General features: G+C 44.5%; 1 protein-coding gene across 1 annotated transcript in view; it reads left to right on the forward strand.

The window, feature by feature from the left end:
• The first annotated feature begins 2503 nt into the window (after positions 1-2503).
• The window catches only part of KIF13B (kinesin family member 13B), a 428508-nt gene continuing 416414 nt past the window's right edge, over positions 2504-14597 (forward strand). Inside the window, exon 1 of the mRNA XM_029596896.1 lies at positions 2504-3039. Coding sequence (XP_029452756.1) covers positions 2504-3039 — 536 coding nt within the window. The remainder of the gene's footprint in view (positions 3040-14597) is intronic.

Genomic DNA, 14597 nt, shown 5'->3' on the forward strand with positions numbered 1-14597 from the left:
AAAACATGTATACTCTGGGGAGAACGAGAGATACGAGTGACGGAGTTCTGATTTTTTTTTGGGTTTGTATATTTCATGTAACTGTTATATGCTGTTTCCCTTTTACTTACGGTAAGTGGGAAAAATGTTATATTAATGATTGTATTTATGTTGTGAGCTGTCTTGGGTGTTCTCAAGATAGGGTATTACATGAATGAATAAGCTAAGTACCTCCAAGGAATAAATGCATAGGAGGCAGGCATCTTTTGACAGAAGTGAGGCCATGGGAAGAGGGTGAAAGGGGATAGACTTAAATAATTGAAGGAAATAGTTCTTTACAGCATGGAATAGCCTCCCAGTAGAGGTGATGGAGATAAGAGTAGTTTGGGAATTCAGAAAAGCATGGGACAAGTAAAGGAGAGATAGGGACTGGAAAGCTTCACAGGAAATCTGGATGGGCTGCTGTCATGTTTTCTGTGTTTCTGTGCTGCCTGCTGCCACATTAAAACATTTACCATGCACCCATTGCTGTGATGAGGGCATTTTCTGGAATTCATTTTGACCTATTCCTTTTGGAAGCCTCCTACTGCATTACAGGCAGGAAGTCATGGGCTTTTATTATAGAAGTAGCCTAATGGTTAGAACAGTAGGCTACGCCCCAGGGAAACCAGTGTTCAAATCCCACTGTTGCTCCTTATGACCTCGGGCAAGTCACTTTACCCTCTGTTATCTCAGGCACAAAATTTTAGATTGTAAGCCCTGCAGGGATACGGAAATGCTTGAATGTAATCTGCTTTAATGAACACTTTGAAGTGCCGAAAAACAGAATATAAAAATATAAATAAAAATATAGGATAAATCCAGACTTAGCAAATATGAGCTTTATTAGAGACAAAGGAAGACGCTGCACTGATGCATAAAGGGATGGAAAATTCCCTGTTGCTTGAGTGTCTAAAATAACACCAACTCTCTAAAAAAAACAAAAAAAAACCAAAACCTGAATGGAAAAAATAAAACAAAACAAACCTAAGTATAATAACGCAATCTGACCACCTCCAACATCATATACCAAAAATTCCATATCTTGTAAGAAAATCTGAAATGTAAGAGTCACAATATATATCTTTTGCACATGACTGAAGTAACCAGTCTTCTCTCCCTGAGGCTATGTCTTATTTCTCTATTACTGTTATGCTGATGCCAGCTGATGTAGGAGGATCTCATTTAGTTTCTCTTTCCCTTTTTCTAATGTTTCTTCCTTTATCCCAGGACAAGCAGGATGCTAGTCCTCACATATGGGTGACGTCACTGACTGAGCCCTGAAGTGGGAAGCTTTCTGTCAAAGTTTCTAGAAACTTTTGACTGGCCCTGTGAGGCCACTGAGCATGCCCAGCATGCTATGATATTCTCTGCCACAGGTGTCTCTCTTCAGTCTTCGTCTTTCCACGCTGCAGTTAGCATCGCGGGTATAGGAGCCGTTGAGAAATTTCTCAACAATTCTGACTGAAAAGTCAATTAACCAGATATTCTCTCTCACATTTTTCTCAAAAAGGTTACTTTTACACCGGTTGGTGAGTACCTAAGTCTCAAATTTCATTTTCTTTCGAAAAATTTTTTGCATAATTTTCGTTATCTGCCTCGACGGCCGTCGATCGCACTATGGCTACCGGTTTTAAAAAGTGTCCGGTATGCGCACGAAAAATGTCCCTTACGGATCCGCATCTCGAGTGCGTCTTGTGTCTTGGCGAAAATCACGACGTTAAAAACTGTCCGCAGTGTGCCGAAATGACGCCGAAGACAAGAAAATGTAGACTGGAAAAAATGGAACATTTATTCCACCTCCAGTTAATGCCGTCACCTTCCACTTCTTCGAAGTCTCCGGCTGGAGTGAAGAAGCGAATACTACTTAAAAAATCGATCGGGGGACCGTCGGGGGATCATTCATCGTCTTCGTCTACCTCTGCGAAATCCGGCGAATCTCAAAAAGAAAAACATAAACATCGAAGGTCGTCGACATCCGAATCCACATCCCAGGATCCGTCGACGGCAAAGCGGCCACGCTCAGACGACACCTCGGTGTCTGGGCCTCCTCCGATCTCCACACCGGAACCCCTACAGGGCCCTGCAGCGGTTCCAATGCCTCAGCCTTCGCCACCGCTTACAACTACTCTCACAACAGCAGTTGTAACGCCGGAATTATCTGACATAAGACAAGCGATTTCAGAGGCTTTGAGGGAACAATTAATCCCGACAACTTCGTCGATGCCGATGCTACAAGCATCGATGCCGGCAACATTGCCGATGCTAGTGGGACCACCGATGCCGGTGTCTACCATGACGCCGAGGACACTGAAGGAATCGACGTCGACACCAAGAATTCTAACTTCGACGTCGACATCCATATATGCGCAGATACCGTCCACGACTTCGATATCGATGCCCATGTTACCTCCATCGAGTACGAGACCACTCTTGACCTCGATGTCGAGACAACCATCAGCACCATCGAGGACATCAACCATAGATGTCGAAGATGTTCAGGATTTACCTTCCTTACATCATCTCCTCCAAAAATACCAAGATGTACTTCACACAATGCCTAAACAACATACAGAACAGGTGTTTTCAACTCAACCCACTGATGATCCACTACCAGGTCCATCAGGGCTCCATCTGCCTCATTAAACCACACCAAGGCATGTTTATGGACAGGAAGAAGAAGATTCCGGGGACAGTCAGGATACAGAATCCTCCTCTGAGGACTTTATCTGACCCCTCCCCTCCAGAACCAAGAAAGAAGTCCCCACCTGAAGACCTCTCTTTCTACAACTTCATTCAAGATATGGCAGACACCATTCCATTTAAATTGGAAACTGAGCAAGACTCAAGGCAACACACCTTAGAAGTGCTGCAGTTTGTGGACCCCCCCAAACAGGTCTTGGCTATACCAATACACGAGGTGCTTTTAGACCTTCAACATCGTATCTGGGAGCACCCATCCACAGTGTCAGCTGTAAACAAGAGAGTGGATTCATCCTATTTGGTACAATCAACTCCAGGGTACCAAAAGGCTCAACTACCACATCAATCTGTGGTAGTTGAATCTGCACAGAAAAAATCAAAAAGAATCAGGCCCCATTCCTCCAACCCACCTGGCAAGGATCATCGCTTCCTGGATTCTTTGGGAAGGAAGATCTACCAATCTTCAATGCTAAACTCCAGAATCTCTGCATACCAGCTGTACATGACACAGTATCAGAGAAATTTATGGAAGCAGATGGAGGAACTCACCAATTCACTGCCTGCACAGCTTCAAGAACCTGCACAGGCCATAATCCATAAAGGCCTGGAAGCAGGTAAACACGAGGTAAGAGCGGCCTATGACAGTTTTGATACTGCCTCCAGAACTGCAGCTGTGGGCATTGCTGCACGTAGATATGCATGGCTCAAGGCTTCTGACCTCAGGCCTGAGGTACAAGAAAAACTTGTTGATCTTCCATGCAAAGGAGACAATCTATTTGGAGAAAAAGTCCAGGAGGCAGTCCAACAACTGAAGGATCACACAGAGACTTTACGCCAATTATCCCAAATGCCTCAAGATCCTTCCACACAGCCTCCTCGCCGACTTCCTCGCAGGGAAACAAGGAGGCCTTATTACAGGCCACGCAGATACTACCCCCAAACATCTCTGGGTAGATCTACAAGACCTCAACAGCAACGCACCCAAGCTAGACAACCAAGGGCACCCCGTGCGCAACCCCCACCTCAGACAGGCCCTGCTACTGGGTTTTGAGATACAGGCCAGAGAACAAATCACTCCTTTAAACCCTCACACACAACTCCCAGTGGGTGGAAGAGTGTCCCATTTTTACACACAATGGCAGACAATAACAGACCAATGGGTGCTCTCTATAATAGCACAAGGTTACAAACTTAATTTCCTATCAATTCCACCAGAATTTCCACCGAGAGCCTTCCCACAACAGGAATCTCAACTAATTCCTCTTCAAGCAGAATTATCCTCCCTTCTGAAGCTCAGGGCAATACAATCAGTGCCCCAGTCTCAGAAGGGAAGAGGATTCTACTCCCGTTATTTCCTCATTCCAAAGAAAACAGGAGGCCTACGCCCCATCCTAGACCTAAGAAATCTCAACAAATTTCTAAAAAAGGAAAGGTTCAGAATGGTTTCTCTAGGCACTATGCTTCCACTTCTTCAAAAAGGAGATTGGCTTTGTTCTCTGGATCTTCAGGATGCTTATACTCACATCCCAATATACCCTCCTCATCGCAAGTACCTACACTTCATAGTAGGTCATCAACACTTCCAATACAGAGTCCTTCCTTTCGGACTCGCCTCTGCTCCCAGAGTGTTCACAAAGTGTCTAGCAGTCATTGCAGCACATCTATGCAAACAAGGTGCTCATGTATTGCCATACCTAGACGACTGGCTCATCAGAAGTCAGTCTCTACAAGGAGCTCTCGATTCTCTCAATCAAACAATTACAACACTACATTCAGTGGGATTCCTGATCAATTATCAAAAATCTCATCTCACGCCAGGACAACTGCTTCAATTCATAGGAGCAGAATTGAACACCAACCTGGCAAGAGCTTTTCTACCAGAGGACCGGGCAGAAACAATCTCAGTACTAGCAAGGTGGTTCACATCACAAACACATGTAACAACCCACCAGTTTCTAACTTTGCTAGGCCACATGGCCTCTACAGTTCACGTCACACCCATGGCACGACTAGCCATGAGAATAACGCAATGGACTTTAAGATCACAATGGATCCAAGCCATTCAACCATTAAATACTCAAATTCAAGTAACCCACCAACTACATTCTTCTCTGCTATGGTGGGTGAACAAGGAAAATTTGCGCAAGGGCCTACCCTTTCAACAACCAGTCCCACAGATAACTGTGACTACAGATGCATCCACCTTGGGGTGGGGAGCTCACATAGGCAATCTCCAAACACAAGGTACTTGGACAAAGCTCGAAGCAACCTTTCAAATCAATTTCCTGGAACTTCGAGCTATACGTTATGCTCTGCATGCCTTCAAGGACTGTTTTACAAACAAGACTGTGCTGATCCAAACAGACAACACAGTAGCCATGTGGTACATCAACAAACAAGGAGGGACAGGCTCGTACCTCCTTTGTGTCAAGAAGCAGCTCAGATATGGGGTTGGGCCTTGAACAACTCCATGTTTCTCAAGGCCACTTATCTGGCAGGCATTCACAATGTAGTGGCGGACAGACTCGGTCGTCATTTCCAACCACACGAATGGTCCCTGGATCCCACAGTAGTGACCAGGATATTTCAACGTTGGGGACAACCAACAGTAGACCTCTTTGCATCACATCTGAATCACAAAGTGGACAACTACTGTTTCCTATACAACCTGATCAACAGGCCAGCCAAGGACGCATTTGCTCGCCCTTGGAACTCAGGCCTACTCTACACGTATCCTCCAATACCGCTCATTACCAAAACTCTAGTGAAGCTACAACAGGACAAGGGAACCATGATACTCATAGCCCCATATTGGCCTCGACAAGTATGGTTTCCCACACTTCTAGACCTCTCAGTCAGGGATCCCATTCGCCTGGGAGTAGCTCCCACTCTCATAACTCAGGATCAGGGTCGGTTGCGCCATCCCAACCTCCAATCCCTATCACTGACAGCTTGGATGTTGAAAGCTTGATCTTACAACCACTCAATCTTTCATCCAATATATCCCAAGTGCTTATAGCTTCACGTAAACCTTCCACATGGAAAAACTATGCTTCCAAATGGAAGAGGTTCACTTTGTGGTGCCAGCAAAATGACATTAATCCTTTCACTTGCCCTACAAATTCCTTACTAGACTACTTGTACCATCTTTCAGAATCTGGTCTTCAGACTTCATCTGTAAGAGTGCACTTATGTGCAATTTCAGCTTACCATAATCAGGTAGCAGATGCACCTATCTCTACACAACCTCTCGTTAGCAGATTTATGAGAGGTTTAACTCACCTCAAACCACCAATTAGACACCCAGTCACACAATGGGATCTAAATTTGGTTTTAACAAGACTCATGCGTTCTCCTTTTGAACCCATAGATTCCTGTGATCTAAAATTCCTTACATGGAAAACAATCTTCCTCATAGCCATTACGTCAGCTAGAAGGGTTAGTGAGTTATAAGCAGTTGTCACATATGAACCTTACACTAAGTTCTTACATGACAGGGTGGTTCTCCGTACTCATCCTAAATTTCTCCCTAAGGTAGTCACGGAATTCCACTTAAACCAATCAATAGTTTTACCCACATTCTTTCCACGGCCTCACTCTCATCAGGGAGAAAGGGCCTTGCACACCTTGGATTGTAAGCGTACTCTGTCTTTCTACTTAAACCGCACTGCAGTCCACAGGAAATCCAATCAGCTTTTTGTTTCCTATGACCCAAACAAACCAGGTAAAGCAGTGGGTAAACATACTCTATCTAATTGGCTAGCAGATTGCATACAATTTTGTTATGAACAAGCAGGCCTTCCTCTCCAAGGGCGAGTAAAAGCACACTCAGTAAGGGCAATGTCCACTTCAGTAGCACACTATCGTTCAGTGCCCATACTTGACATATGCAAAGCAGCAACATGGAGCTCTCTTCATACATTTGCAGCTCATTACTGCTTGGACAAGCAAGGAAGACCAGATTCAAACTATGGACAATCTGTCTTAAAGAACTTGTTTCCAGTTTAATCCCAACTCCTTCTACATCCAACCTGCTGTGGTCTTCGGCTGCCTCAGTTTCAACAACAATATTACTCTGTTGACTCCATACAAAATGAGTCAGCCTCTAGCTTGCTAATCACCCATATGTGAGGACTAGCATCCTGCTTGTCCTGGGATAAAGCAAAATTGCTTACCTTGTAATAGGTGTTATCCCAGGACAGCAGGAGTAGTCCTCACAGAACCTACCCGCCACCCCGAGGAGTTGGGCCTCATGCCTTTTATTATCTTATTTTTGCTAATGCATTTGCTATATACGAGACTGAAGAGAGACACCTGTGGCAGAGAATATCATAGCATGCTGGGCATGCTCAGTGGCCTCACAGGGCCAGTCAAACGTTTCTAGAAACTTTGACAGAAAGCTTCCCGCTTCAGGGCTCCGTCAGTGACGTCACCCATATGTGAGGACTACATCCTGCTGTCCTGGGATAACACCTATTACAAGGTAAGCAATTTTGCTTTCTCTCTCTATAGATGCTGCCTGTCATGTTTACTAGTTTTATGAACCTTTCCTTTTCCTCATCTGCCAAAAATCAGTCCTCTTTTTACTCTTCATTATCTCTCGCTTTGCACCCATCTACCTTCTGCTCATATCTGTTTCCAGCTATGCAACATTATAAAAGTCCATTAATTCCTTTCAACTCTTGTCAGCTTTTAATTTGTACCATTTTTTTCTGCTGCATCTGGATTACCCTAATCCTATCCTGCTTGGCGTCCGTATCTGAACCCCTTTCAGGTCTTACAAAATGTTACCGCTAGACTTCTCTCTTACCCAGGCTTCCCTTGCTGCCCCTGCTGCTTCGTGTTCTCCATTGGCTCTACCTCAGACGCCTTTGCCAGCTGAAGAATTTTCTGCTCGGTTTCTGCTCTGTATCGTCGTCTCCTCTTACTGCTGCATTCCACAAATCTCACTTCATCATATACCAGGCAGACTTTCCCCGTTTCCAGGCTGTCTCTCTGCTCACAATCTGGAACCAGCTTTCCCCTGATCCTCAGGATATCTTGACCTTAGCCTCTTGCTTATCTAAACATTTGTCATGCATTTAGATGGATCACAAAAATACTTTTACTGCCTAACATGGTTATGCTGTTTGCTTTCAACAGCACAACGTTGGAGAAGGATTTCACATAACTACATTAAATAAAAACACATTATTTCTGTATTTCTAAACCACATTCCTGGCCTTACAGAGGTTGCCTTCACACAGTGTACAGGATGATTTTCAAATACAGTGCATAAAATAAAGAACAAAACAAATTAGACTGACTTTTGCTAGATGCATTTTAGATGACATTTTTTTGTTTGTATTGTAGATAATAAATACTCAGTTCCAGGCTTGACAGACTTTCAATGGGAATTCAGAGAAGATGTGGTTTGTTTTTTTTTTAAATGGGCAAAGGCACACGGAAAGGGCGGAGTAAATAGCGCACACGTACAATAGCAAATGCAACAAGAACTAATGCGTGGCAAACATAAAGACCTGATCAATATATCTCAAAAGGACACACTTTTATTGAAAATGCAGTCACACCAGTGGTGCACATTGGTTAACAAATTACAGTTCACAGTTTTGAAACAGGGGCCCCCGACACGGCCGTGTTTCGCATCGGGCTGCGTCCGGGGGACCAAGCACAGAAATAATCTTCTATCAGGAGTTTTAAGTGAAAAATAACCTAAAATGAATGGCATTATGAATGAAATATTCTTCTTTGTATGATTGGGTGTCTAAACTCTCTTTGAAGATTACTAAGCTTCTAAAAGCCCGGGGTCGGCAGTTCTTTTTTTTCAATTCACAAGGTTTTCTGTTTCCTCATTGAGTCCCATGATTTAAAGCGGTGGGAATTTCCTGCGCGCGTACATGATGCCATTTGACTCCTTCTCTAGAACTTGCTAGTACCCATCGGAATTTATTCGTCATAAAAATTTGCCTCTCATGCACAAGCGGCTCTGACGCGTTTTTCCCATGCAGTCACGGCTCTCACTAAATTTAGTGAATTAAGGCTCCCTTATGTTATTTAGCCATTCATTTTGGGTTATTTTTCATTTGAAAGTCCTGATAGAAGATTATTTCCGTGCTTGGTCCCCCTGACGCAGCCCGATGCGAAACACGGCCGTGTCGGGGGCCCCTGTTCCAAAACCGTGAACTGTAATTTATTAACCAATGTGCACCACTGGTGTGACTGCATTTTCAATAAAAGTGTGTCCTTTTGAGATATATCAATCAGGTCTTTGTTTGCCACGCATTAGTTCTTGTTGCATTTTTTTTTAATGCTAGATTGTGTGTCAGTAGAGAGAGAGAATTAAGCTTTATTTTTATAAATGAAAATTCAGAAAACCTTAATGTGTGACACTGTCCAATAGCACATATTTCTAGGGCTCTATGAAAAGCTGCCTTATCTTGGAACAGCTCTTGCTGGTGGCACAGATAAATCAGTGTCCACTTGTTTCATTCTGGAGGTAATTTTAAAAGGAGTACCACATGTAAACGTAACATACTATCATAACAATTTAAAAAAGCCATTTATGCACGTAAGCTGCACTTCCACATGAATATCCTATGGATAATTCAATGGCATATATTGCAGCAATTTTCAAAAGCCCACTTACACGGGTAAAGTGCATTTACATGCGTGAAACCCAGTTGTAAATGCTTTCTAAAATCAGGTCCTCTGTGTCTTAGCCATGTTGTAAATGAAATAAACTGAAGAGTAGATAGGGTCTAGGGAAGCCGAAATATATAGTATAAAGCAAGCTAACATTAATAACTTGACGTCAGAGCTGGAAAATCCCTGAGGGCCAGGTTGCCCTGTGCCTAAAATTTGGCTCCTGGTGCCTGCTCCGGTGGGAGGGTTGCTGCTGCTGTAGCTGTGCTTTTGTGGGGAAGAAGGTACCCGGGCACAGGCAGAAGGGGATCTGAGGGAGGGGGGGGGGGGGGGAGAGAGCAGGATAGGTGTGTACAGGTGGAAGGGAAGAGGAGATAGCTGGGTGAGGGGGGAGAGCAGCAGGAGGGTGAAAAGGAGCAGTGAAGGAGGGGAAGAAGACTGGGGGTTAAGAGAAGAGAGCAGTGGGAGGTAGGAAAGAGGTAAAAGCTGCAAGAAATGGAGAGCAGAGAGTCTAAAGAGGAAAAATGCTATGTAATAAAAGAAGCCAAGATTCAAGGTGGCTGTGAATCAGTGGCAGCACGTGAGAGGGGCCTTTATTCTCGGCCACTTTTTTTCCTTCTGACTTGTTTGCTTTACCTATTCTAATGGTTACAAGTGGGCAGTATCCAGGTATATCACTGGCCTGATGGACCATTTTGAGTCTGCTGCTGCTGTATTCAATTCTAGCCCCAGTGTGCCCTCAGAGGGGCCTACCTGTGGTGAGACACAGGCAGCCTTCCCTGGGCCTTGTGCTTACACTGAGCTCTGGGGCTCGTGTGCTTCCCTCTGTGCCCATTAATTCTACAGCTGTCAATTGTGGGTGTCTTCTCTTGCTCATCCTGGACTTGGCTGGCCCATGAATTGGAGTACATGTGAGGCTGACATTATTATTATTATTATTATTTTTTTTTATATACCAACATTTGATCTCAATTGAGATATCACACCGGTTTACATTCAGGTACATTCAGGTACTGTAGGTATTTCTCTATCCCCAGAGGGCTTACAATCTAAGTTTTTGTACCTGAGGCAATGGAGGGTAAAGTGACTTGCCCAAGGTCTCAAGGAGCAACAGCAGGACTCGAACCCTGGTCTCCTGGTTCATAGTCCACTGCTCTAACCACTAGGCTATTCCTCCTTCCAAGGTGGAGGACATGGTGGCTGCAGAGGAAGATCGGAGACTTGTGGAAAACTCTGGAACGGTGTCCGGCACATTTTCAGAGGAGCAGCTGATAAGCTTAAAGTCCTGTGCTTACCATGATCATTGTTTCTGCAGTGGGACTACCAGAAGAATCTCTACAGCTTGTTCCTGCTAGGATGGATATCTACAGGTCCGTTCTGATTAAGCCTAAAATAATATAGAGGAAATGTGGAGTGCATTGTGGGTTGCAAATCCATCTTTTTCCAAATATATATACATTTTTTTTAACCAGTCAACTTGCAGAGTTTGTATCCCACTTTCAGACACAGGATCTGAATTATTCAGTCTCATGTGAAAATGATTTGAAGTGATAAGGAGTAGTTGTCTATATAGCAGCGGGCTATGGAGTGGAGGAGTAGTCTAATTGTTAAAGGAGTGGGCTATGAACCAGGAGACCAGAGTTCAAGTTCCACTGGTGCTCCTTGTGACCTTGGCCAAGTCACTTTACCCTCCATTGCCTCAGGTACAAACTAACAGGATCATGCATCAGAATGCATTATGGCTTTAACGCCATAGCCCCTGCAAAAAGTATAGTATCACATGATTTTAATGCTGGAAATAACTATAGCTTTTCCCCTGGCGATATGTCTGAAATGGCCATAACACAATTCGTGATAAATTTTTGGAATTGCATTTTGGCCATTTCTGGGCTTGGGGAGAGGGGAGGATGGAGGTGGGGAAATGGAGTCGAGAGAGTGCCCCTATTGAGGGCCTCACTATGGGGTAGATTTTAAAACCCCTGCGCTTAAAACCTCCTGGATTTACGCGCGCAGGGCACTCGCGCGCTGGTGCGCCTATTTTGCATAGGCCGCCGGGACGCGCGTAATTCCCGGGGCTTCCTAAAAGGGGCGGGAGGGGGCGTGTCTGGGGGCAGGGGGCGGTCCAGGGTGGGTTTGGGGGCATGGCGACAGTTCGGGGGCAGGCTGGAGGGTGGTCCCGAGTCCCCCGGCACTGCGGCCTGTGCCGGGGGATGCCGGGGCGGCGTGCGCAAATTACGCCTGCTTCAAGCAGGCGTAACTTGCCCAACAAAGGTAGGGGGGGGATTTAGGTAGAGCTGGGGGGTGGGGTAGATAGGGGAAGGGAGGGGAAGGTGGGGGGGGCGTGCAGGGAACAGAGGCAGGCTGCGCGGCTCGGCGCGCGCAGGCTGCCAATTTTGCGCAGCCTTGCGCGTGCCGACCCCGGATTTTATAAGATACGCGCAGCTACGCGCGTATCTTATAAAATCCGGGGTACTTTTGTTCGCGCGCGCGTATTTTTTGAAGATGTACCTCAGCGTGCACCTATTTCTATCTCTATAGGAGGGCCACCTGATAGGTCTCTCTCATAAATAAGACAATTTTGTTTCTTAATCAAAAGATTTGGGTGTGCCCGATATGGCTAAGTCCACATGGAAATCATTTTTGTCATTTAAACTTTTGGAGATTAGAGAGAACTTTTTTTCTGTGCTCATCAGGGAAATCTTCAATGTTTTATGAACCCACTTCTCTTTTTGGGAGAGGTGGAGGTTTTAAGGGGCAGATAGTTTGAGTATCAATTACACAAATATTTTCAGTACCACTGAGCCATGTTGTAATTTGCGAGTCACAAGGAGCGCAGTGGGATTTGAACCCTGGTTTCACTGGTTCATAATCCACTGCTGTAACCACTAAGCTACACCACCACTCCATTAAATGGATTAAGATTTATCTCTCTCTCTCTCTGTCTCTGTGTCTGTCTGTCTCTCTCTCTCTGTGTCTCTGTCTGTCTGAAGATGTAGGGCTTAGAATGTATTATTTTTCAGAAAAACTTCAAGTAGAGTGGCAAAAGTTTAGAAAACTTGAATCTGTAAAGATTTACGAGCCTGATCTTGTTTTCATGCTTTTTTTGCTGATTTTTAACCTACTCAAAGGACAGAGGGTTGAGAAGGTATGAGTGTGAGTTCTAATAGGACACCAAATTTTCAAGGCATGTCAGGGAGAGTGAGAGGATTCAGATGGGGCATTTTTGGGGGACCGTGTGTGTGTATGTCCCAGAAAGCAGGCTTCATTAATTCTGCATGGGACGTCTTGTTTTTACTGGTAAACTTTACATTTATTCTAATTATTAAAGAGATTACTTCGACTTGTGTGTTTCTAGGCTTCTTCTCTCCCTTTGGCTGATAGCATTTATTGAGCTTCTTCACATCTTTATGCAGGATTTTCTTATATTCCTTATACAGTATTATTTTTCTTTAACTTTATATTATAGTGTCCTACTCCTGGACTTTTTAATGTCTCCTCGGGGTTTTTCTTTAGTTGCTTATGTGGTACGTTTTCTTAAGATGATGCATTAGGATGGTAGTCAGTCCAGCTTTTGACCGAGGGACAGTATAGCAGCCGCATGATGGAAGTGGTCAAGTACAAGGCGCTTTCAAAACCATTCAGACATTTAATTTTGCATAGGAATGTATGTATTTCTATATTTAAAAAATGTATAACCCATGTTTTTCCACTGATCAATGTGATATCCATAAACACGTTACTATAATAAGAATGAAAAGCTTTCGTCTTAAAGAGGATGTGCCAGTCTGCTGACTTAATTGAAAAAAAGAAAATCCCAGTGCACTTTTGTTGCTGGCTTTGCAGTTCTAGAGTAAACAACGGCCTGTTACTGGAAACATGATCCATCCCTCCATAGCAGGGTGGTGAAGTGGGTGCTGTTTTCAGAGCTTTTCACGCCTTTCGCTTGTCTCCATATTATAAGGGAGGACCCAGTCTACTGTTACATGAGCAAAAGTAACCAAAGTCCCAGATCTGTGTCCAATAAGGATGAGTCAGAATAGTTAGAAATAATGATTTTATATAGTAGGAACTCAGCATTATGTAACTTAATGTTATTTACTGTGAGGTCAGTATCCTAACAGTTATTCAATCGTCATGGGAATTCTTACAAGATTCTACATTAAATTGATCATGATGATATAAAATCACACCCAGCAGCACACCCAGCTATGCCTCTAACTGGAATTTTACAAAACAAAAATCGATTGCACTCAAGGTTCTGCCAAAATACTGTAGAATTGTACAATAGTTCTCTTCTATTTCTTTTCAAGTACATGAAACACGACCCTAATGGTTACTTACACTAATCAGTGATGTTAATAAGATGCGGGCGATGTGGTAATGATTTCCTTTAGCAGACGTTGGATAGTAGCGTGCACTGTTCAGTGGGTCCTATTCCTGGTAGGAGTCAAAATAGTGACAGAATGGTAAGTATGACAGGGACCCACACAAAGGGACCTTTAAGTGAAAGAAAAAGGGAGGGAGAAGGCCACAGATCAAGCAAGACGGGTGACAGTACAATAAGGAGGAACCACTGAGAAGGCAGGCTGGACCCAACCGGCCCTCATCTGCCGGCAGCTTCTGTGTTTCTGGGCAAGTCTTGCCGTGCGGCAGTTTAATGAACAGCTGCTGGTGCTCCCGGGCACCGCTCCTGAACCGCGCAGGCAACAGTCAGTCAGCCGAACGCTCGTTCTCTTGCTGCTGCTGCTGCTGCTTCATCACTAGTGAGGTTGGACCAGAGCACTGCACAGCCAGCAGAGGCCAAATATATGAGTCACTGATGAAATTGTGCCAGATCCGAACACTGAATGTGTTTTCACACAAGAGTATAGAGCCCCTTGCATTCCAGGAACAGATTAGTCCTCAGACTGGCACTGCTTGGCTCTCGCTCTCTCTCTCGCCTCCTCAGCCTTGCAGTCCTAATGCTTGTCCTTCATGAACTGGCTGCGAGCGGTTTAAGGACAGATAAGCAGGCAGGCAGTCCCGACCTAGCTTTAGCATTTTTCTCCACCAGTATTTTTCAGAAGAGGTCGGGGAGGTCCATCTGAAATGAACAATATTGAAATGACTCTTGGATACAGAAGGCTGTGATGGAGTTTGAAAGGTTGCCGTATTTGTGACACTGTTGGCACCGATCTCTCTTTCAAAAGAATGCATTTGTCACTTTGGACCCCCCTATCCCTTCATCTGCTTCT

This window comes from Rhinatrema bivittatum, chromosome 3 (genome assembly GCF_901001135.1).
Source record: "Rhinatrema bivittatum chromosome 3, aRhiBiv1.1, whole genome shotgun sequence".
Taxonomy (NCBI): Eukaryota; Metazoa; Chordata; class Amphibia; order Gymnophiona; family Rhinatrematidae; genus Rhinatrema; species Rhinatrema bivittatum.